Source organism: Vanacampus margaritifer, chromosome 11 (genome assembly GCF_051991255.1).
Source record: "Vanacampus margaritifer isolate UIUO_Vmar chromosome 11, RoL_Vmar_1.0, whole genome shotgun sequence".
NCBI classification, from domain to species: domain Eukaryota; kingdom Metazoa; phylum Chordata; class Actinopteri; order Syngnathiformes; family Syngnathidae; genus Vanacampus; species Vanacampus margaritifer.
In genome coordinates, this window is record NC_135442.1 from 10,336,922 (window position 1) to 10,359,712 (window position 22,791).

A 22,791-nucleotide genomic window follows, 5' to 3' on the forward strand; every position below is an offset into this window, starting at 1 on the left:
TAAATCCATATTTGTAGCAGGTTGTTCCAATAATGGTGCCAATTTTCTGGCGTTTACGCTGTAAAAGGTTCCAAAATCCAGTATATACATTTTCTGTTTTTGCTTACCTTTCAAAGAGATGTATGGGACCGTTTTCTTATGTTGGGAGTTTAACGCCGATTGGTCAACAGACATTTGCCACATTTGTGTTCTGAGTAATGGAAACAAAAGTACCAAAAAAAGAAGAAAAAAAAAAAAAGGAAACAAAAGTACCCTTTTTGTTTAATTCAGCGGTAAGTCATGCTTCCGTGATGTCACACTGCCAAACTTTCCAAACTGTTAACCAAACTGACTGCGTCCCCACATAAAAAACCCATGATCAAGATTCACTGCTCTGATTTGATCTTCAAACTGTAATGTGGAGAGCCAAAATGAACTGGAATATTTTGCCAGTTGGTGGGAAGGTCAAGTTTAGTCATATAAATAAAGCCCTTAATCACATAAGAGTCGAAAAAAAAAAAAAAAAAAATCACATCTCGTCAAGTCAGAGAAAACCCAGGGAGGAGAAGTGGCAGTAAAACAGGCCAAAATCCAGAATGTGGTTTTGGACTATTTCACTTGCTTTTGTCAATATCACATTTTTTTTTGTCTTGTTGCTATAGCTACAGACGGATCCATCAGTTTCCTCACTACACAGTCCACCTCAGCACAAAGATGCGCCCACAACATGGCGCAAGCAGGTTCCAATTTGAGACTGATGACTTTGAATGGGAAAGACTGAGTTCATCGTTTTCCACTGTTCACACAACATTAATGGAATATGACACCATCACCAGGCACGGCAACTATTTTGGATTTTTTTCTTTTTCCTCCCGAAGTAATTTTTCTCTCTGAGGCAGCCAAATCATGGCCCATGGTCCCGCATATTCCTGGACTTTGTAACGGGCCTGTCACCTTTAAAAGGGAAAACGTCGTCATGTCAGTTGCGAGTCTGCAAATTACATTCCTGCGCCAAAACCTCCCGTTTAAGTGAAAGTTGAAACTTTTCTTGCAGCACGCTTTTCCGTTATGCGGCCTCCCAAAAGACACACTTGACTTCTTTCTGGAAAGAATTTCATTGTTGAAGGCTTCTGCTCATCCGTCTTCTGCGTTTCGGCCTCAATCCATTTGCCGAAACCGAAAAAGCAGAAGTTGCTGTGTCGAGCTCCCCCCCCCACCCCCCAACAGATCCCCTCCTGGGCCAAGCAGCTGTTGCCGTCTGAATACGATTATACTACTACTTTCCGCCCCTGGACAACTTCCCCTGCATTGCTGTCACTCTTGGCACAGTGCCTACTGAACTCTTCTCAGGACATCCAGGAAGTATCTAAAGACATCTGACTAAAGCCTCTCTTCTACTCACATTTGGTTCTCCACTAGACCAAAAAATTCTAAATATTCAAAAAGCACTGTTAATTTTTGGCAGTCAAAGTCATTTAAAGAGTAATTGAGGATTTGCGGGCTGCTCTGGCAGCCTTCAAACACTGTTTATAATCACAACAATCAACAGTCACAAAAGGGACAAAAAGCAGGTTGTCAAGCTGCTAATAATAGCGACTTGGAAACAAAACCCCACCAAGAAGACTCATCCACATACTGGCAGTCATATTAAGGGAAATACAAATTTCCCTGTCTACTAAGCTTATTAAATGAAATGAATAATGAAAGCATGCCAATCCTGCCTTAAGATAGAGCCGTTGCATAGTAAGTCAGTCAGTGGCTATTTCCTTCAGTCTGCCGGTGCCATGATGTCGTTTCAGGCTTTTCAAGTCCGTAAAGTCAGCAAATCCAAGCAGTTACTGCAACTACAGAGAATGTCTGCTCACTTCTACTCGCATTACATGACTGCAATAATTAGCTAGAAGCTGTATTTTATCGGGGGGTCATTGAAATCGGCTCTTAATGAAGTGCAAGTGCTGGTGTGTGTGTCCGAATGTTGAGCTACGCGTGAACATTTTGCGCCCAAATCATTTCACGTCATTCCATAACATTCTATATATTCCACATTTTTCATCAAAAATTCCCCATTCATTCCCAATGGTATGATGTCATCAGAAATTCAAAACATTCAGCTTATTCAGTTCACGTTGAGGACGATTGTCAAAATTCCAAAACTTTGTGCATACCAATTATTATTATTATTTTTTTTAAATCACATTTTCCACTTGCATATTGCACATTTTCACCTATATCATTCAATATTCATTCCATTCCACATTTTCACCAATATATTGCTTATTTTTACTAATATCAGTCCACATTTTCCTCAAATGTAATTTTTAACCAATATATTCCATATCAGTCTATATTGCTCCATATCGTTCCAAAATTTCATATTTCTTTCATTCATCATTTCAGCATTCACACACAATTTCTCTAGAAATTGAATTTTCTAGTTCATGTATGTGTTTATAGCGTGCTAGTTTCCTTATTAACCCTCCTGTTGTGTTTGTTTCTTAACAACATTCATGGGTCAATGTGAACCGTTCTAATGTTTAATCATAATTTTTTTTTATCACATAACGCAATGCAAAGACCAGCAGACAAAGTTTTTTTGTGTGTTTTTTCTAGATTTTCCAAACGGGTTTATTTGAACCGCAACCTAATAGGGGGGTTAAAAAAAACATGTTGCAAACTTTTTTTTTTTTGGGGGGGGGGGGGTGGCTGGATTAATTGCATTTCAATTCATTTCAACAGGAAAAGAAGATTTCAGGTACGAGTGTTTTGAGTTACAAGCATGGTTACAGAATGAATTAAACCCATATCTCAAGGCACAACAGTATTACCAACTTCACTTACTTAATTTCATCCTGGTAGCACTTTTTCACCCACGTCAGTAGGACTGCAATATTTCTGCGCAGGATATTTCCCAGGCAAATTGACAACCTGTTAACTCGGAACATTGCACCCACGCTACCGCATTCTGGAGCAGCTAGTGTCCCCCGTAGGCCAGGTTGTAATGTAACGTTTCATTTGGCAGAATGTCTTTTTAAAATTGAATATAAAGTAACACACGGGCCAAGGGCCATTGAGTTTTTCCACAAACTCACCCAGCTATGAACCAACATCGCCGGAGAAATATTAGTATTGTGCCAACGAAGACGTCGTTCCAGTGTTTTAATTTTCACAGGCATGTTTTATTCAAACTCTCCACAGTACGCTGCCATAAATCTGCTGAACTATTAACTTTTGACATGTTTTAACACTGACACGAGGACTTCATTATTATCCGTTATAATCAGTGTTGAAGTGGCACACGATTTACAGTTCCACAAAATGAAGTGGTAGTGACTCAGGCGAATTTAAAGCCTTTTACTTTCTGTCCCCATTGGTCAAAAGGTGTGGGATATGCTAATTAAGTCTTGACCGATAAAACAAATTCCCTCGGCCCCTGTGTCTCATTACGACTAACTTCACTGATTGCCGTCCAAGTCCTGCTCCTTTAGCGCCTGATAACACGGGAAGTCTGTGGCAAAAAAATGCTTCTTAAAAGGAGGCACATGCCAGAAAAACTCTCAACTTTGGGACGCAATCAAAGCAGCGGATCTACGTTTTTCTAATTGATAATTAGTTGCACGTTCATTTATGGCAGACATCTATCGCTCTTTACAAAGAGACAACTTATCGGCTGCTTAACGGACTAAAATTGGACTCACCTTGTAGAATATGCAAGGCTGGAGGAAAATCAGTTCTCTCGACTCACACTTAATTAACCTTAACAGATGAGCAGAGAAGAGGTTAGAGTGTCTAAAAAGCAGCACGCACAACTTTATATAAAGACAGCTGAGCTAAATGTATTGTTTAAACGTTTTTAATGCAAAAAAAAGGTTATATACATGGATATAAAATGTGGTTGGACAAATACAAAAGTGACAGTTATAGGATTTTGCAAACAATATACTTCATAAAAATGTTATTATTACATTTGTTCCTTCATACATTGGTCTCGGTGAGCACCAGAAGTCTTTAAGAAACGACTCTGGTATGTACCTTTAGATTATACCATTAAAAAAAGCGCATATCATGCATGCAGAATGTTTAACCGTACACACTTTACAAAAGGTTTGCTTGTTCATTTGTGTAAAACGTGCGGGAACACAGCACGGAGACATTTGTGAAACAATCGGTGACTCCATATCAACACAAACATTCATGAAAAGAAATGTGTAAAAAAATAAAATACAAATAAACCATTACATATAATGCAAGGTGTGTCAGAAAAGTTCCAGGACTGATATTACAAAAGATGGAGCGCCCTGATTTAGTGCGTTTTCTGCACTGATCTGTATACATTATTGTACAGCCGATATAGCCCATACAGCCAGAGGGCGGCCATCTTATCACTCCCATCTCGCGAGCAGACTACTGTATATACTATATGGACACATTCGACGTATACAGTTCATCGGGGGTGGGTAGCAGGCGGCGTGGTCACTATTTTTTAATTTAGTGGATGGTATGTGCTGCTTTGAAGACTCCCTTTTTCGCTCAGTTTCTTAGACGCCAATATGAGATTTGTCAGAGGCCTCTTTTGTTAAATTACAGATATAATTCTTTAATTTCCTCCTATAAACATAATTAAGTCTAATTTATACATGTATTTAAGGCAAGTTGTAAAATGTCTGAAGTCCTCTTGTTTATGTTTTGCAAATTTAACAAGTAACGTCTCAAATGTTCTCCAACTTCGAAGGTTCTTGGGAGGAGTAATATGGCGGCCTCGCGGCTTCAAAAGTCTTGGCCTATCAGCTATCCAGTAGTATATACAGATCGGTGGTTTTCTGCGTATAGGGAGCAGCGGCCCTGCTCTTCTTCATGTGTGAGTTTGTATTGTCCATATTTTATACTGCTTCACGGTGGCCAAGTTGCACACATCAAAAGGAGCAGCACAATGTCCATTGAAATGATGCGAAAAATGTGGCAATTTTTAAAAAAAATTATTTGCATTCTATTTAATGATGTCATTGCTGTATGTTTTTTTTTTAAGTACAATATTATAAAGGTCTTTTTTTCTAATTAAAAACAGATTAAAGACATTTCTGTTGTTTTTGTGGAAGCCTGGAACAGATGAAAGGCATTTCCATTCATTTCAATGGGGAAAGATGATTTGAGATATGAGCATGGTCATGGAACAAATGAAATGCATACCACTGTAAATCGTTTGTGACACCATTCCTCGAATTTTTCGGACACACCTGGTCGGTGACCAAATTGGATTAAACGCAGAATTGTAATGATCGTAAAGTTGACTGCATGTAACATTCACATCTCAGTAAAGTGGCGCTCCTCTTCTGTAATCTGCTATTGGATCTTTTTTTTTTTTTTACGACACTCGTACACTCTCCACGCTCACAGTCATACTGCAATACCATTTTCAGTAATACCTGTAGTGAAGAGAACTACGATTAACCTTGGCACTAAAAAATGGATTCCTCCCACTGCAGTTACATTTCCATGTTTTACTCCAAACTCTTACTCGAACCCTTCTAGCCACATTCTTCCACGTCACCTATATCCCAACTCGCTATTTCATTTCTTAGCCCTCTATTTAATTTATTCGTACCTTCTTTGTTTGGCCAAAATTGGCAAGTGCGATTGCTGCCAAAATGAAATGCTTGACTGGAGTTTCATCAAAAGCAATTCAGCTGATTCTGAAATGTATTTTTGTACATGTATTATTTCCCACTCACATTAATACTGCTAAACGAGAAAAGATGTTAACACAGGTTTGAACGCTTAGTTCTGTGAAGTGACTTTTGAGCGAGTGGTTAAATGGTTTGCCGACATTAAGTGGACTCTCAGCTCAGTTCCCGTGTGCACTTGAACACATCACCAGGCCACGGATAGAACAGGAGGATCCGGACTTATATGACTACAAAAAAAAACAAAAAACTTTCCAGTTCTCCCATCTCCACTGACATTCACTGTAAACATTTGAAAGCTCTGCTGAAATCTTACTTTGGTGTGCGCGTCATTATACAACAGTGGTTTTGGCCTGTCCTTACTTTTGTCATCGATTTGTCTTCAAAAAGACAGATATTAGAGCTTAAACAGTTTTCTGTGTTATGTGTGATTTTACTACGCGGAGTGACTAAAAAATTTTAAGTAAAAAAACGAAACTAAATTAAACTGAATTAACTATTGCGTCTTCACATTAAATGAAGTGGTCAAAACTTTTGATTCAAATGTGGTCAAATGTTATATCTTTATTTGTACGTGCAGAAAGGCAAAGCTTCAGACTTTGTTTTGGGAGTAAAACCCCCGATCAGAATGTTTGTCCGGTGTGTCGTGTAGTAGACCCGATGAAATCCTGAACCTGATGATGGTGCATGACCAAACAGTAATGGAGTTCATTTGTAACCAAAGTGGTGGTACAGCCAGAAGATTGGCTGATATTTCCCTCCTGCGGGAGCACACATTGCTCGAAAGTGACAGTATGCGGTTTGTTAAGGGAGGCAATTAACATGACTTCAAACAAGGTGATATTGTCTGTAGTGGCCTTTGTCTAGCTTGGCGGCGTACTTCAAAAAGCAGATTGCGTTTGATAGTGACAGAAATCAGATTTCCACCATGTAGAGCTTTGATTTCAGTTTTCTCATTGGAGCACTGAATATAGTAGCATTGTATTAAAAGACAATTTGGATTTTCTGAATTTCCTCTCAAGATCCGAATCTAAACAGCTGCAGTCATGGCATTCTTTTGTCTCGGGTTGGTTTGGTGCTGATGTTGCTGTGGTCCGCTCTCCCCCCCAGTGTAGCCATACTGTTCTGGGCTGGGATCCGCAAGGTGCCTGTTGGAATACGCTCTCTTACATAAGAATAGTGATGCCGAGATGGAATTCTGTGGCTTCGTTGGGGAGTAATATCATTTACATAACATTAGCATAAATGTAGCCCAAGGCTGGAGCAAGTTAAAATCAGTGCTATTCAAAATACAGGAGTTTCTTGAAATGAATGTAAATGCTTAAAGGGTTAGCCAAAAGATGAATTTCTAAGTTGTGCTCTCAAAAGGACATTGAGGTAATTTAATGCATCTCCTTCACAATTCAGAAAAAGTACAACAAAACTACATGCAGCTACACTCGCACATAACAAAAATGATGGACAAGTCAGACCGCCTGAACAAGTTTATGTGTCATTAACTTAAATAATTTGAATACTGTGTTATAGTCGGGGTAAAATAAACCGTCCTAATATTAAACAACCTGTAAAGTGAATTTAGGAATTTGTTTGTTTGAAGGCAAATGCAAAGGCTAACTAGATAGTACTCAATCGTGGAAATATTGCCGTTTTAACAGTTTTTTTACCATTTCAGCTTTCTTTTTTCTTTGGTTCGTGGATAGTCTGCTGACATGGCCACTATAGAGTGCCTCGTTGTCAATTAGCTAGCTAGCTGCTAAAAGGGAGACATACGTCACACACTACTACGACTTCATTCAATTTCTTCTTCTACTTTCTTTTGTCGGTTGGCAAATACTTTTGGTGCATTAGCGCCACTTTCTTTAGCACGCGGCGTCCGCCACAACAAGGATTTATACTATGTTCAGCACGAAAAGGCGGAATAACCGACCAGGAAAAAAAGCCTTTGGCCACAATGCGATGTGGAATTCCAGTTAAGCTAAGCCATTTTAGACTAAAAAGTAAAACATTCCCGTAGATAGCAGTGGAGGTTTCAAAGTCAACGGAAAACTCATCCGCTGCCATCAACACAATTAGGGATCAGGGAATCCGAAAAATACAGTATTTGAAGTTTTTTTTTTTTTACTCAAATTTTGCAGGCTTTGCTATTTATTTTCTCTTTACAAAGACTTGGGTTAAAAAAAAATGGGTTTGAGTATATTTTCCATCATATATTGTAGACTATAGTGGACTATTTGGATTATGAAGTGAAACATGAATTCTAATTAAGGACACGCAATCTATAGACACACTTTGAAGGTAACATACACTATTGTAGCATGCTGTCAACCAACTATCTTAACCTCTCTTTTCTTCAATTAGTACCTATGGCTATGCTCACCCTCAAACTGAACTCACCTGTAACCTCCTCCACCAGCAGTTCCACGGGTCATCGTGTCGTACCGCAGTCCCCGAAGCGGTGGGGTGGGGGACGGGGGCACATCCTGTCGCAAGGGTCCTCTCTGCTGGGAGCTGAGGGCACAAAACAAGCAGCGAGGCAAAGACAGCGTTAGATTATCATTCATATGCAGGAATAAGGCTTTGTTGTGACTAAATATAGACCATACAGGGACAAAGTGTGTCAGAAAAGTTGTAGGACTGATGTCACTCAAAAATCTACTTCAAACTCAAGCTACAAACTATGAGTTGAACTTAATCTTGAATATATAAATGTGACACATCTTTATATTCGTATCTTCTGTGACAGGTTTATAAGCAACGAGCACAGTGAGTGACGACGCCCCTGAGACACATGCTAGGGAGAGTCACCGGTGATAAGTCACTGATCTTCGAGAATGACCCGGAGACCAAAAGCCAGGGCCTTCAGTGGGAGAGTCCGACTTCATCAAGGCCGAAGACAGCAAGACAGACAACTGTTGATGGCGTTCTTCAACCTGAGGGCCATCGTTCACTGTGTTGTTTGCCTCTTGAGCATCGGACAGTTCCTGGCAAACTCGTCTCAATAGAGTCATCAACAGAAGAGAAAGAAGGCTGCGAAAGTGTTTGGATATAATATATATCTTTTGTGACAGCAGTCCTGGAACTTTTCTTTTTTTTTTTGCCTCCTGAGCATCGGACAGTTCCTGGCAACCTGTAATTTTTTTCTCTCCTCTCAATAGAGTCCTTAACAGAAGAGAAGGCTGCGAAAGTGTTTGGATATAATATATATCTTTTGTGACAGCAGTCCTGGAACTTTTCTTTTTTTTTTTTGCCTCCTGAGCATCGGACAGTTCCTGGCAACCTGTAATTTTTTTTCTCCTCTCAATAGAGTTATCAACAGAAGAGAAGGCTGCAAAAGTGTTTGGATATAATATATATCTTTTGTGACAGCAGTCCTGGAACTTTTCTTGTTTTTTTTTTTTTTGCCTCCTGAGCATCGGACAGTTCCTGGCAACCTGTATTTTTTTTCTCCTCTCAATAGAGTCATCAACAGAAGAGAAGGCTGCAAAAGTGTTTGGATATAATATATATCTTTTGTGACAGCAGTCCTGGAACTTTTCTTGTTAGTTTTTTTTGCCTCCTGAGCATCGGACAGTTCCTGGCAACCTGTATTTTTTTTTCTCCTCTCAATAGAGTCATCAACAGAAGAGAAGGCTGCAAAAGTGTTTGGATATAATATATATCTTTTGTGACAGCAGTCCTAGAACTTTTCTTTTTTTTCTTTCTCTGGAGTCCTGGAACTTTTCTGACACACCTCCTACAAGTTGAGGAAGGACCATGAGCTAAGAAGAAACTGTTGCATTCAATTACCTTGGGTGGGGGTAAAAACCAGAGTCAACTCCCCGCGGGTCTCCCGGCCGTGAGTAAGGCTGGCTAGGGGGGTAGTTGGAGAATGATGGAGGGGACTGCAAGTTGGGGTTAGGGTAGGACGGGGCCTTGTGGTAACCTTGCGGAGCCTGGGGAGCGCTCATGTAATGACCGGACCACGGATGCATGGTGTACTCAGCTGGATCCAATGGACCTCGTCTGGAAAAGGGGACATGACAAATGATCGATGAGGACAATACCAACTTATCTTTTAACACGTGGGTACTTCATTTTTTTTTTTAGAAAACTATCTTGTTGCATGCAACCCATGGAAGGTAAAATATATATTAATATGCGTGAAGATTGCAATACTACACTTACTGCTTTTCTTTATTAACCCTGGAGAACCCAAGAACCCTTTTCTTCTTTGGAAAATTATGAATTATACATTAAATGACTGCTATAAGTTCACTGAACACCAAAATATGTTTTTCAATTTTAACCCTTTCTTTTTAACTTGCTCAGAGTTGCTAATTTATCAAAAAAAAAATATAAAACATACTCCTAGGCATTCTGCAACATGATATGAAATAGATTAACAAAAAAAAAACACAATTTTACCATCTGATGGTTTGCTGAGAAGATGGTTTTGTTTGGATTGATTTCCAGCTCAACAAAACAGCATGTTGCCAGCCATCTTGTCACCACCACTCTGGCTCATGTAAGTGCAATATTCATCTACTAGATGGCCCCATGCAGGGGTCAGAAGTGGCACTCTGGACTTTTGAAGTTAAATTTGTAAAAAAAAAAAAAAAAAAAAAAGGTCTTTGTTATTTGAGTAGCAGAATTTATAGGGGCCAAATTTGACCCCGTGGGTTCTCCAGGATTTATTCAACTCATTAATTAAGACAAACTTCAGAAGAATATACACCAGAAGCAACAACCTAGAGTTATGACCCTTTTTTTTTTACAAACTTTTCAATTTATTTAGAAATTCTGGGGTTTAAATGTGGAGTCGCACTACCACATTTTTAGAGCATTATGACTTTTGCCAGCAGCTACAGCAGACTACAGTCCTGAAAGTTAACCTGTCGTCCTATCAGTCAGCCAGTCTGTCACCAACTGTTTGTCCTGACCATGATGATGTCTCCAAGGCAGAGATAAGACGGCAAAGGAGGATAGGCAGATGTACAACTGCATTATTTTTCCAACAACAGCGTACATACAGTATGGGAGCTGCGTGCATAAAAACAAATGGCGGCAGAAAACATGGGGAGAATACGGCTCATATTCTACTCAGAGCACAACACAATATTTTGCCTTCCAGTGGCTATATTCTCGCCACAATCGGGTAAAAACAACAACAAAAAATAAACATACATTTGGAGATTGTGAGAAATGAACCACTATTGTTTCCCATAGTTCTGAAAGGTTGTTTGTATATTTCCTAAATAATTCATATATTTAATAGACAGAGAAAGACTCAACAATGATAGAATAGAAAAAAAAAAAAACCTAAGTAGTTGTTGCAGCCTTATGAGAGAGGCCATATTGGTAATGGAGTGGAAATCCAGTTAGAATCTGTGGGGAATCAATTGTAAATCCAGTGGCAAGTTTGGAATTCTCCCCCCAGGAACCCAGTCAGGACTGCACAGCAGCTGGGGATTATGGGGTAATAATGAGAGTGGAAGCCATTACCGGCTGGTATTTACACACACATGCATGCGTTCAAGCACATACACACTTGTTGCAGTGCGAGACGTAAAACAACAGCGTTGACGTACATAAAGAAACCTCTAATTAAAACTTTCCCAGTCACACCCACCGACCTAAAATAATCTGTGGAATGGCATGCGTGTGGGACGTCACAGAGGGACAACACGCGGAGTTGCCAAGAGTTTTCACAATCATAAAAAGCACGAGTGGTGAGTGGTTCATCTTGGATTGATTGCCCGTCCGACACTGACAAAGAGACGGACGATCTTTCACTCTTAGATTTATGGGAATTCAATGAACCAATTCAGAAAGTTAAATCTCTAAATCTCTATAGCACCTTTTCTGGATGACGTAAACAACAGGGACATATTTTAACATTTTCTTTCCCTTGACGTAGAGGTCAGATGACTCCCAAAAGATGATCTTATGGTTAGGGATGTGTTAGGAGTGATTGTTCCTCCCCAAAGGCCAACAAACATAATGTTGAACATTTTTACTAATTCTGCTTGCAAATTTTACGGGTGTTCGGAATTATGAAGTCAAACGCAACAATAGTCAACTAGAGGCGCAAATGTTTGTTTTGAGTGTTTTTATGTTTTTCGCAAGTCATTCACTGCAATAAAATGACTTAAGAAGTCAATGTAGATGCAAAATGAGCTAATGTGTGGCCTCGATTAGTCAATGACTTATTCTTCATTGTATTATCCAGCAGTTTGGATGACCTTTATGGCACAATAGCGCCTCTCACAGGTCAGTCTTTGTACTACGACTGCGGTAGGAAGTTGGAGTTACAGAACTCCTAAAAAAAAAAATGTTTTTGTTATGAAACACGTATACAAAAGCATCAAGTAGCAAAACTACATAAGGAAGTGGGGGAAAAACAGGTTGAAGAGTTGAAGGGATAATTGGTAATACAGCTCGCTAAGCCACAGACTCAGACAGTGTTTTGCAGTAACGTGAGACTTTGTACTTTTTGGGGATTTCAAGTTTGCGATGGATTTGAGAGTAAACACAGGAGTTGTTATATAACCTCAGCACCCGCCCCTCATACACACACTTTCACTTACTCTTGTAAAAAGTGATGTACACAGCTGTTACCCCCGCGTAAACACATGGACGCTCTCATATATGCACAAAACATCAATCTTCTCAGACTGTTTTCCAACCAAACACACACATGCTTAAGCGAGGCATCCACAAAGAAAATGGAGTGAGTCGATAAAAAAAAAGAAGAAGAAACAACCGCTGTTGAACGATGCCTCAAAATGAGTAAAGAGAAGGAAAAAAATGAGACATTAGGTTGGGCAGCAAGAAAATTGAGTGTGAATGAGAGGGAGCTAAAGAGTAAAACGACAAAAAATAAAAGTAACAGTAAAAGAAAACGCTTCTGCTGCCCTAATGTTATTTCTTGTAATAAATATGGCTCCTGTGATATCACGTCACGGCGGTTCACATTCCTAATGCGGCGCTCTAGTGTTTTAATCCCAGAGGCAGCACAGTCCAAATAACATGGCGATAAAAATCTACTTTCCGTTATCTATTGCTCATCACTGCTACGTTTAGTAAAACATAAATCCCTTTTACGCAGTGTGATGTGATGGTAGTAGAGAAAAACTATGCGCATACAGAATGCAATTTAAAGTGTAATTCAAAGTTGTTGTTTTTTTTTTTTTCCTCCCAGACACGGCGGGCAGGCAACATTGCAGAGAGAAGCAGCTTCTAGTATGATTGGCAGTTGCCTTTGTTGACTAAACTAAACCACGCTAAGCCGCCGCGTGAAAACCCTGGCCAGGTATGGAATTAGGCATCTTGGACCGTATGTGCGAGTTGTGACAAAACCTAATCTCAGCGAAAGAAAAAAAAAAACATTACGGGTGACACCTGAAGCAGCAGAGATAGGCAGAAGCCAAATAAGACATTAAGCTATTTTGCTACTTATGGCTAAGTGATTGCACACCGAGTGTGTTTGCGTGACTGAGTGTCAGAGATGGTTTCTTGTTTGTTCAGCTGCCAGGGAGATTTGTGTTGGTGCTTTGGTGCCGAAGGCCCTTAAACCTGCCTTGATCCTTGACCTTGCCAAGTCACGCGATACTCCATTAGCTCCTAACTAACACGTATGCGGGTCAAAGTCTACAGGATATTATCAAGATGGAATTAGGAGCATTACCGAATGCAAAGAAATAAAAGGCAAAGCGTGAGCCAAGACTAACAAACATTTGATTTAGGATGAGGTCATCAATAATTCATTCAACAAGTTCCCATCGAGTAAGTAGAGCGCTATGCTATTGTTGGTATCTTCGGTAAATGTAGTTATTGACTAGGTCTACGTGCATTCACTATTCGGGTTAAGGTCAAAATTAGGTAGTGCGGAAATGTCCTCTTATTATTAGTGTTGTTCCAATACAGTTTTTTGGCCCTGGATACCGATTCTGATACCCAGTTTTGCAGTATCGGCCGATGCTGCAGTGCTGCAAAACTGGGTATCAGAATCGGTGAAACTGATGCCGATTCCTATTTTTTTTTTTTCCCCAACAAGAAAAAGCTGCCCTATTGGTTCAGAGCATTCAAGGGCCAATACACTCTAAAAACAGTTGGGTCAAAAATAACCCAACTATGGATAAAAAAATCGACCGATCCCCTACTTGGGTCGATTTGACCCAACTTTGAGTCAAGAAATGGGTCTTTCGGCGTAAAACAACTCGCATATATTTGTCAGATCCTTTACTTGGGTCAAAAAATGGGGGTCATTTTGTATAAAACAACCCAGAAAGTTGGATCAAATTGACCTATAAAGTGGATCGGTCAATTTTTTTTATCCATAATTGGCTTACTTTTGACTCAACTGTTTTTAGAGTGTAGGATATCTTTGACATCAGTGAATGTCGTGCACAAGCAAGACACAAGACGTTGCATCCAAAGTCCTATATTAGCATCGGAAATAATGGTATCGGCATGGTACTTGTTAGTACTTGCTGATGCCGATACCATTGTTTTAATGCAGTGTCAGGGCCTCTCCCGGTACCGGTATCAAAACAACACAAATTATTATTGTTGCTTTGACGATCTAATCTCTTTTTTGGAGGGCCCAATGTGACACAAAACTCACCACGGATTGCAATCGTCTGTATCCTGGTGAATATGAATGTATCTTAGGGGTTCCAAAGGCCACCACCAAAACTCACTCTGTAGCGCCTCATGGGAAGTTGGGAAGAAAAACAAAAAATACAGCACAAGTTTCCATATCAACACTAAATTTGGAGGACAACTATAGGACGCACAAAAAAATGACAAGGTATCATGTACAAAATGTGAAGGCTTTTGACCTGCAATGGCCATCTGGGCTTCGTCAAATCTAGATAAGGGGGATTCTCAGAAGGTAAGAAAATATATTGCCCCACCTGAGATAATTTTCCCTAACAGGAAATTGGAAGATCTGTTTTGAACAGGATGATGCTCATTTTTGGTACAAACCGGTCATTTTGGAAGAAGTCCAGGACTCAAATTTAGCCTTATATGATTTTTATTTTTCTTGACCTGCAAAATAAATATTTGTTCCAAAAGTGTGCCATTGATGCTTTTACCCAACAAAGCAGGGCCAGTCTTAGTTGAGATGACGGGACAACAATAGTTATCGACAAAAGGTCAAAAAGAAGGAATAAGGAAAATGATGGCAAAATGTGCCAGACAGAAGAACTCAAGAGATTATGTTGAAAACAAACAAACAAGGAAATTGATTTTTTTTTCCCTCATATATATAACTTCTATGTGGCGAGGTAAAAATGAAAATTGAAATATGAGACTGAGAAAAATAAACACTTAAAGATAGAGAAAATACAGCTGGAGAAAGGAGGACCGAAGGCAAAAGTCCGGCCATACTGAAGGTCACCATGCTCAGACGGTCAATTGAAGTTTAAACGAAAAAAGAAAACACTTGAAGGGCCTTCTACCTGTCTTTGTCAATAAAGCTCTTTCAAATATGATTAATTCACCACGAAATTATGAATCACCAAGTGGCCTGTCCAGGAAACTAACATGATTACATTCTCCAGTGAATGGAAGAGCGTGCACATATACAGACACACATATGCTGGTATCGGGTTCACGTGTGTGCACGTGAGAGACTGTGTGAGGTTGAACGTAAGGGGGAAAAAAAACTGCAGAAAGAATATCGTCCACAGTGAATGAATACAAAATGTATTCGATAAAGGGAAGAAAAGGGAGAAGGACAGTGGACAAAACTATTATAGGAAAGGCGAGGAAGCGGGAATGAGGACCTTCCAGATGGTAGGGGACTGTTGCCTCGGAAACGCTGAAGAGGGCAGAACAATGGAGATTTGGAGTGCCGGTTCACAAAACATCATAATACAGCAATGCCAGATGGAAACCGATTGGGGAAGTTTTGACCAAAAAAAACATACTGAAAGAAAGAGTAACAAAATGATATAGAGAAAGTAAAAGCAAAAAGAAGGTAGGTCAAGTCAGCATTTAGAGCACACATCATAAGGTTTCATTATTTGGAGAGAGAAAGTCACAGCTGGAGCTTTAAATGAGTAGCCTCAGTATCCTGACATTTGACGGTTGCTTTTAAGCAGATGTCAAGCTACAAATAAAATGAAATGTATACTAGTTTCTCTGTGGTATAGAATTTGTTGTCGATTAGGATAACATGGTATGCAGGCACGACAAAAATACCACCGCATCGTGCTGTCAGAAATAAATGGTTTCATGCTGTTTGCTTGTCACTCCTGTCAAATATATACAGTATTTGTATGTGAGAAGATTCTCCCATTAAGTCACACTTGGTCACATCAAACACAAAAATTGTGCTAAATGGAAATAGCCGTAAAATAATCGTATTAGCTCCAATCGGTAAGTACCAGAGTGGATCATGGAAGTCCAGCGGGTTTAATTGGGTGCAATTGGGCTTGAAAGCATCATACCTAACCACTTAGACAGTTTAGTTGGTGACTTCCTGCAACATCGTGATATCCATTACTTGTAGCATATTTAATGAAACTACCTCAATTATTTCACATCTTGAGACAATAAAATCTCTGCTACATGTAATAGTTTCAAGCTGGGACATTTCGCTCTGAGCGTGACGACTTGATCAAAATTGCTTGTGAAAATTGCAAAACCACAAAATTGCACAGCTACTAATTTGGTACATGAAGAAAAATGTGAAAATAGTCCTTGCATAGGTTGAGGAAGTTCCCTGCCAACCAGGTGAGCTCATGGAGAGACCTTGACATAAGCAAACAGACCACGACGACTGCGTTTATGCTGTTTGTGTGGTTCACAGCCAAGACTGGTTCTGATTTGAGGTGAAATGGTTCCTATTATATAAAAGTGTGCCTTTATGACGGAGGTCAGTTTCTACAAACACAACGTAACAAAGTTCGGAAAATCGTACTCTATCACTAATCTACGCAGTATACAGTCATAAAGTCAGCAAAAAATTGTATGAAAACATTTATAGGCCATAAATGGAAAACAATCAAACACAAAAAATACACACACGCTCGCACGCACACACACATACTCACCCACATAAAAAAAAATATATATATATATGTGTGTATATATATATATGTATATATATTTAAAAAAAATTTTTTTTTTTTACATTTTTTATAAAAAAAGGAGAGCAATGATGATGTCAAATCGAATGAACAATACTGAACTCTCCTTAAAAAAAAAAGAAAAAAAAAAAGAGGAAAACATTCAAACGTAAAACAGCAAGTACAGCAATAACTGAGCGTGCTTCGTTTGTATCACATGACTCTTTTTTTTTTTTTTTTTTTTTTTTTTTTTTTTTTTTTACACTGCTTTGCAAAATGTTACATTTTCTTACTGCCCGTAACCTTAAAAACTCATACTGCCATGTCAGGATCGTACTAAAGAAATGCAGATAACTTATTGTTGGCTTGGCATACCTTTGGTGGCTCAAATATCCACTTTCAGTCCTTAAGTATTAGGGTTATTTTTTTTACGCGACAGTCCCCAAATAAAACAAAAAGGCTGGTGGTAAACAGCTGTTGCAGAGTCAGTAGTTTGTTTACATAGTGTAAGTATTCCTAATGACATAATACTGTATACAGCATGCTAGACTTTGGATTAAATACTTTAAGATCCCACAACAATAATAAAAAAAAAAGTGCGGAAATGTTTTTAGCCTATGGGAGGAAGCTAAAGTACATTGGACGGATACCATGCAAAGCAGATGTGCTAACCACATGTAGCAACTGTATTAATGCCATGGCTCGTCCCAAATTGTGCCTGACAGATTTGGAACGCCTTACTAAAATGTTTACGGCGTCTCATCTTATCATCTCACCATCGACAAGAGTGAATACATGTTAAAAACTGGTTGCATTAATTGTAAGCCAACATTTTTTTTATTGACTGATCAACTTATGGGAAATAATTTCGCCAATGATCATAACGACATACGAGACATAGGATAGGGTCAAGGGAGGGTCCTTTTTTGCATCTCCTACATAGCTCACAATCAACAAGGGTCTCGAAGAGTCCGGAGATGCGGAACAAAAAAACAGCGGACAATGGGGTCGCTTATGTAGCGATGGTAAAGTGGTCTGGGAAAATCTCAGGCCTGGTTGGGAGGTCTTGTCAAGAGAGATTGAGAGAGGCGGAAAGAGTGAGGGACATTCCTTTTCCTTTCTCCCCTAAACAGAGGCAAAGAATGTCCTTTTTTTAAAAATCCAGAACTTAAGAGAGCACGAAAGGTTGAAGCGAATGCAATTTTGCAATGGGAAAAAAAACACAGCGGTAAACAACGGGAATACATAACTAAAAAGAGACGTGCAGAGAAAGCGATACACAAAACAGCATGCGCTTCTGAGTAATAATTAAATTATCATTCTAATAAGGAAATGACAGCCTTCCCGGAGACCTGAATGACATGTCTGACTGGCGAGTTAAATCCAATAAGAGTGATAACAAGGAAAAATGGGACAGGGTGTTTTGCTAATCTAATTGGGTCAAACCTGCATTTCAAACAACAGATTGCCATCAACAACAGAAATCCTTGTCGATAATCATAATTTAATAACAACAAGTTGATGCGCTTTGAAAGTCATACACAACTTAAGGCAAACGCAAACAAAAACATTGACTAAATCAATCAATATCGCTGTAAACATTACAACAACATCATAAAAATAATAATGTCATTACATTACGTCTTGAAACAAAAGCCGCTTTCTCACTGTGTTCCCACGCAATTAGCACATCAGAGGCTGAGAAGTTTGAGGCAGGTTTTTGGAAACAACTCACCCAAGCGGGACACGTCAGAAGTGTACAATCGTTCAAAGCAGCTTGCCCCATTAATAAGATGATCAGATATGTGGAGATGTCACGCAAAGTTAGCACCAAAGCTAGCAAAAACATAACACTTGTCTTGAGATAGCCCACCAATATTATAGAGCTCCAAAGTAGGGGGGGATCTACGGTCACCATGGCGATGACCGCCATCCTATTCTCCTTAATACAAGCCAGTGTAGCTGCGACATGATTGTAAAGCTCTCATTTTCAGCTAGAATCACCACATGTTGATTTAGCTTCGATGGCTGTTTACAGTTGAAACTCTCGCTCAACAGGGGACTATTGTTCAGCTATAATGCAGCACTGTGAGATAAAAGTGGAGAAGTGTGAGAAACTGGTAAAATACAGATCGAAGGTGTGATAAGGAGGAGGGGGAATGGTAGAGTGGTAGCAGGAAGAAAATGGCAGTGATACGGACTATATCGGTATCATTTCCACACTTCTCTTTTTGTATCTGGTCAAGTATCTGGTCCAGTTTCATTTAATTAAATTACATTTTTTAAGAAAAAAGAATACAAACAGGCAGACATCAAATCTGTCTCTCTTTACCTTGAATTCAGAAAGTGGTGTGCTCTTGTATTCCCCATTCCCATGCAGTTTAACTCATTTGCTCCCAAAAATGTATAAATATGTTCTATTTTAAATATTACCATGCTCCCAAAGACGTATTTATACGTTTGTTTGTTTTTTAATGCTAGAGTATACAGAAGGCTTTGATGCAGCCTCTGAAATGAAGAGAATGCTTGTAGCAATGGTAGTTATTGCAAAAACAGCCAGCAGGTGGCAGCAGAGTATAACAGATCAACCAGGGCCATGTTGAAAAAAAGCTCTTTGCCCACTGTTAATAATGATGAAACTTAGCTATAATCTTATTTAATTGCTGCAAAATGGAAACAGATAGAACTATCCTTTTTCCATTAATCAAAGAAGAGACTCTAATCTTTCTTTTGATAGGATCCATGTTTTTATAGCAATAGAACACAATATTCTGTGGGCCAAAATCCGGGAGCGAAGTGGGTTCCTTCAGTGAAAATGGCTGGGAGTGAATGAATTCAGAAAGTGGTGTGCTCTTGTATTCCCCATCTCCATGCAGTTTAACTCATTTGCTCCCAAAAATGTATAAATATGTTCTATTTTAAATATGGCCATGCTCCCAAAGACGTATTTATACGTTTGTTTTTTTAATGCTAGAGTATACAGAAGGCTTTGATGCAGCCTCTGAAATGAATAGAATGCTTGAAGCAATGGTAGTTATTACAAAAAACGGCCAGCAGGTGGCAGCAGAGTATAACAGATCAACCAGGGCCATGTTGAAAAAAGCTCTTTGCCCACTGTTAATAATGATGAAACTTAGCTATAATCTTATTTAATTGCTGCAAAATGGAAACAGATAGAACTATCCTTTTTCCATTAATCAAAGAAGAGACTCTAATCTTTCTTTTGATAGGATCCATGTTTTTATAGCAATAGAACACAATATTCTGTGGGTCAAAATCCGGGTGCGAAGTGGGTTGCTTCAGTGAAAATGGCTGGGAGTGAATGAGTTAAGGAACTGTTCCTTTAGTTTTGCTAGATAGCTAGTTGTGCTGGTCTAGGACTGCTCAACTCGGCATTGCAAATCATGCAGTTAGGACGTTGACTCCCATCACTCAACTAGATATTATTAATAGAGCACTTTAAAACACCCACTGCTCTTTTCTTAAATTCGAACCCAGGGGCAGCAGATACAATAAAAACAGCAGAGGCCCCAGAATTGAACCATGTGGAACACCACGTGAATTCATATTGCACATATTTGTCCAACCGCTTTCTTTTGTTGCAATGTAGCTTGATCACCTGCAGCCAATGATGGCCAAGCGGGGCGTGTCATCATGAAACAACGGGTGTGTGTCTTGACCTCCGCCGAACCCCCGAGACTGACTATACCCAATCCTTGGTTTGGTCGAACCCTGGTTTAGAACCAGTTATATAAAGTAGATTTTTTTTCCCCCACATTTGCTTCAATTCAACAGACATTGTGCTGCTCCTTCTGGTGCATGTGCTGCTATTCAAGCACTTCCAAATACGGGCAAGCTTGAGGACACGATCATCCTTCGTTCGCGCGATGCTGCGTGCCACACACCAAGAAAAGTGCAACGTGAAAACACCATCATTCAGTTATTGAGACACTCACGAAGAAGAGTTTCCCAAATGACTGGTGTTTTTCATTCTTTCTTAGCATTAAGTTGAATTACCTGTTGTAAGACGGTGTTATATTTTGTTGTATTTTTATGAAAGCATGTCACAGGCAAGTCATTGATACATTTAAAAAAAAAAAGTGCTTAAGATCAATCAATGATGGATCAAAGAACATCTTTTCTCCTGCTACTGTTTCTTCTCAATGGAACTGTCAACTCTCCCGGCCCACAATGCAAATGGAAACGTCTCATTCATGCACACGATATTAGCCGCGACTTCACATAACTTTGGGGACTTGCTCCAAGCAAGTAAGAATTTATTATCATTACAAAGGTGCTAAATGGAGCGCACAGGAAAAAAAAAAAAAGTTATTTGCCAGAAATCCAAAATCTTTCCACCTTGGTGGAGGTCAGTGCGTTACCAAGTAGCTTTCTAGTCACTAAAGCATGAGACTGAGACAGCGCCCAGTATGTGTGAGCGTGTGCGTGTCCAATTTCTCGAGGCTTTTCAAAGCGACAGCTAGACCCCCTAACTATCATCACTGCTCGAGGCCCCATCTGCTAAAGTCATCGCCAGCACAGACACTCTGCCTCCCTCTTGCTCACACACATGCACAGACAGGCACAAACACACACACATGGAAGAGGTGTGAAAAAAAACATCCCTCAGCATTTTTAACTGAGATGGGAACCAGACTAGAAATGTTCCCATACTGAGTCCTTCTGTACTTCTTCCATTAACTGACTAGTAAGCAAACACTAGTCATGTATAAAGTACCTGAAAGCGATACTTGAGTAGAACGACAAGCATTTTAACAGAATATAACTTAATGGTAGATGTTAAAGTAACCTTAAATAATATTAGTCAATTAGTATTTAGGTATCAAACACAATTTTCTTGCATTGGGTGAAGAAGCCTAGCACCAATGGTCCCGTACACGGGGTGGGAGGAGCTACCCCGGATAGATGACAGCTTTGTCACCATTCTCCTGTTGCTTCCAACCTCTACCGTCTCGAGACTGGAGCCCAGAACAGAGCCCGCCTTCTTCACCAATTTGTTCAGTCTCTTCCTCTCCGCAGTCGAGATGCTGCTGCTGCTGCTCCAGCAGACCACACCGTAAAACAAGACTGAGGCCACCGCAGAGTCATAGAAGGTTCTTAAAGTTCTTCCGCACCCCGAAGGACCTCAGTCTACGAAGCAAGTGTAGTCTACTCAGTCCCTTTTTGTACAGAGCCTGAGTGTTGTCAGTCCAGTCCAGGGTCCCTATTAAGGTGAACACCCAAGTACCTGTAAGAGTCCACTATCTCGATGTCTATTCCCTGGATGTTCACCGGAAGGGGGTGGGGGTTAAATTGCTTTTAGTCAGGTGAAAATCCGCCACCAGCTCCTTAGTTTTTCCTGCATTAATCCGGAGGCGATTTTCCTCACACCAGGCCACAAATTTCTTCTTCAGTTCTCGGTACTCTGCCATCATTGGTCTCATCAACAATGGAGATGAGACAGAGTCATCCCAAGAACTTTTGCAGGTGACAATTCGCCGTGTGGTGTGAGAAGTCGGCTGTGTAAATGGTGAACAGTAGAGGCACTAGAACAGACCCTTGAGGCACCCCCGTACAGCAGAATTATGCCATGTAGTGACAGAAAAATGACCAACACAAATCAATATAACGCTCGTTTTTTTTTTTTTTTGTTGTTTTTTTACAGTACAGTACAGTACCTATTTTAATTTATTTTTAATTTATGAATTTTTATGAAATCACGGATTCAATGACTAAAAAATGCAACCATATTTCTATTAGGTTAACATTTCTTCCCACTTTTATGTTAGCAACTTACAAGAGTATGAAAAAATATTGTACACTTAATATAAATTTAGATATAAACTGAGATTAATTTGCGATTAATTGTGAGTTAATTATTGAAGTCATGCGATTAACTACAATTAAAAATTTTAATCGACTGACACCTCTAGTTGACAGCAGTGAAAGTATAGACGTTAGCAACAGAAGCTAATTGAAGTGTATTGCAGTAAAGGTACACATTTTACTTAGGAAATGTAGAATAGTAAATGCGAAAGGTGCCAGATATAAATAATGCAATAGTAGTAGAAACA

General features: G+C 39.5%; 1 protein-coding gene across 4 annotated transcripts in view; it reads right to left on the bottom strand.

The window, feature by feature from the left end:
* pard3bb (par-3 family cell polarity regulator beta b) overlaps positions 1–22,791 on the bottom strand; it is a 164,820-nt gene that overhangs the window by 23,789 nt on the left and 118,240 nt on the right. For 3 of the 4 annotated variants that reach the window (XM_077580356.1, XM_077580355.1, XM_077580358.1), the window contains 3 exons: positions 9,444–9,659; positions 8,052–8,165; positions 3,814–6,805 (listed from right to left, as the gene is read on the bottom strand). In XM_077580356.1, the coding sequence (XP_077436482.1) occupies positions 6,688–6,805; positions 8,052–8,165; positions 9,444–9,659 (448 nt within the window). In that variant the 3' untranslated portion in view covers positions 3,814–6,687. Of the gene's footprint in view, positions 1–3,813; positions 6,806–8,051; positions 8,166–9,443; positions 9,660–22,791 lie in introns of those variants that run through there. The other variant, XM_077580357.1, reaches the window with a different exon arrangement.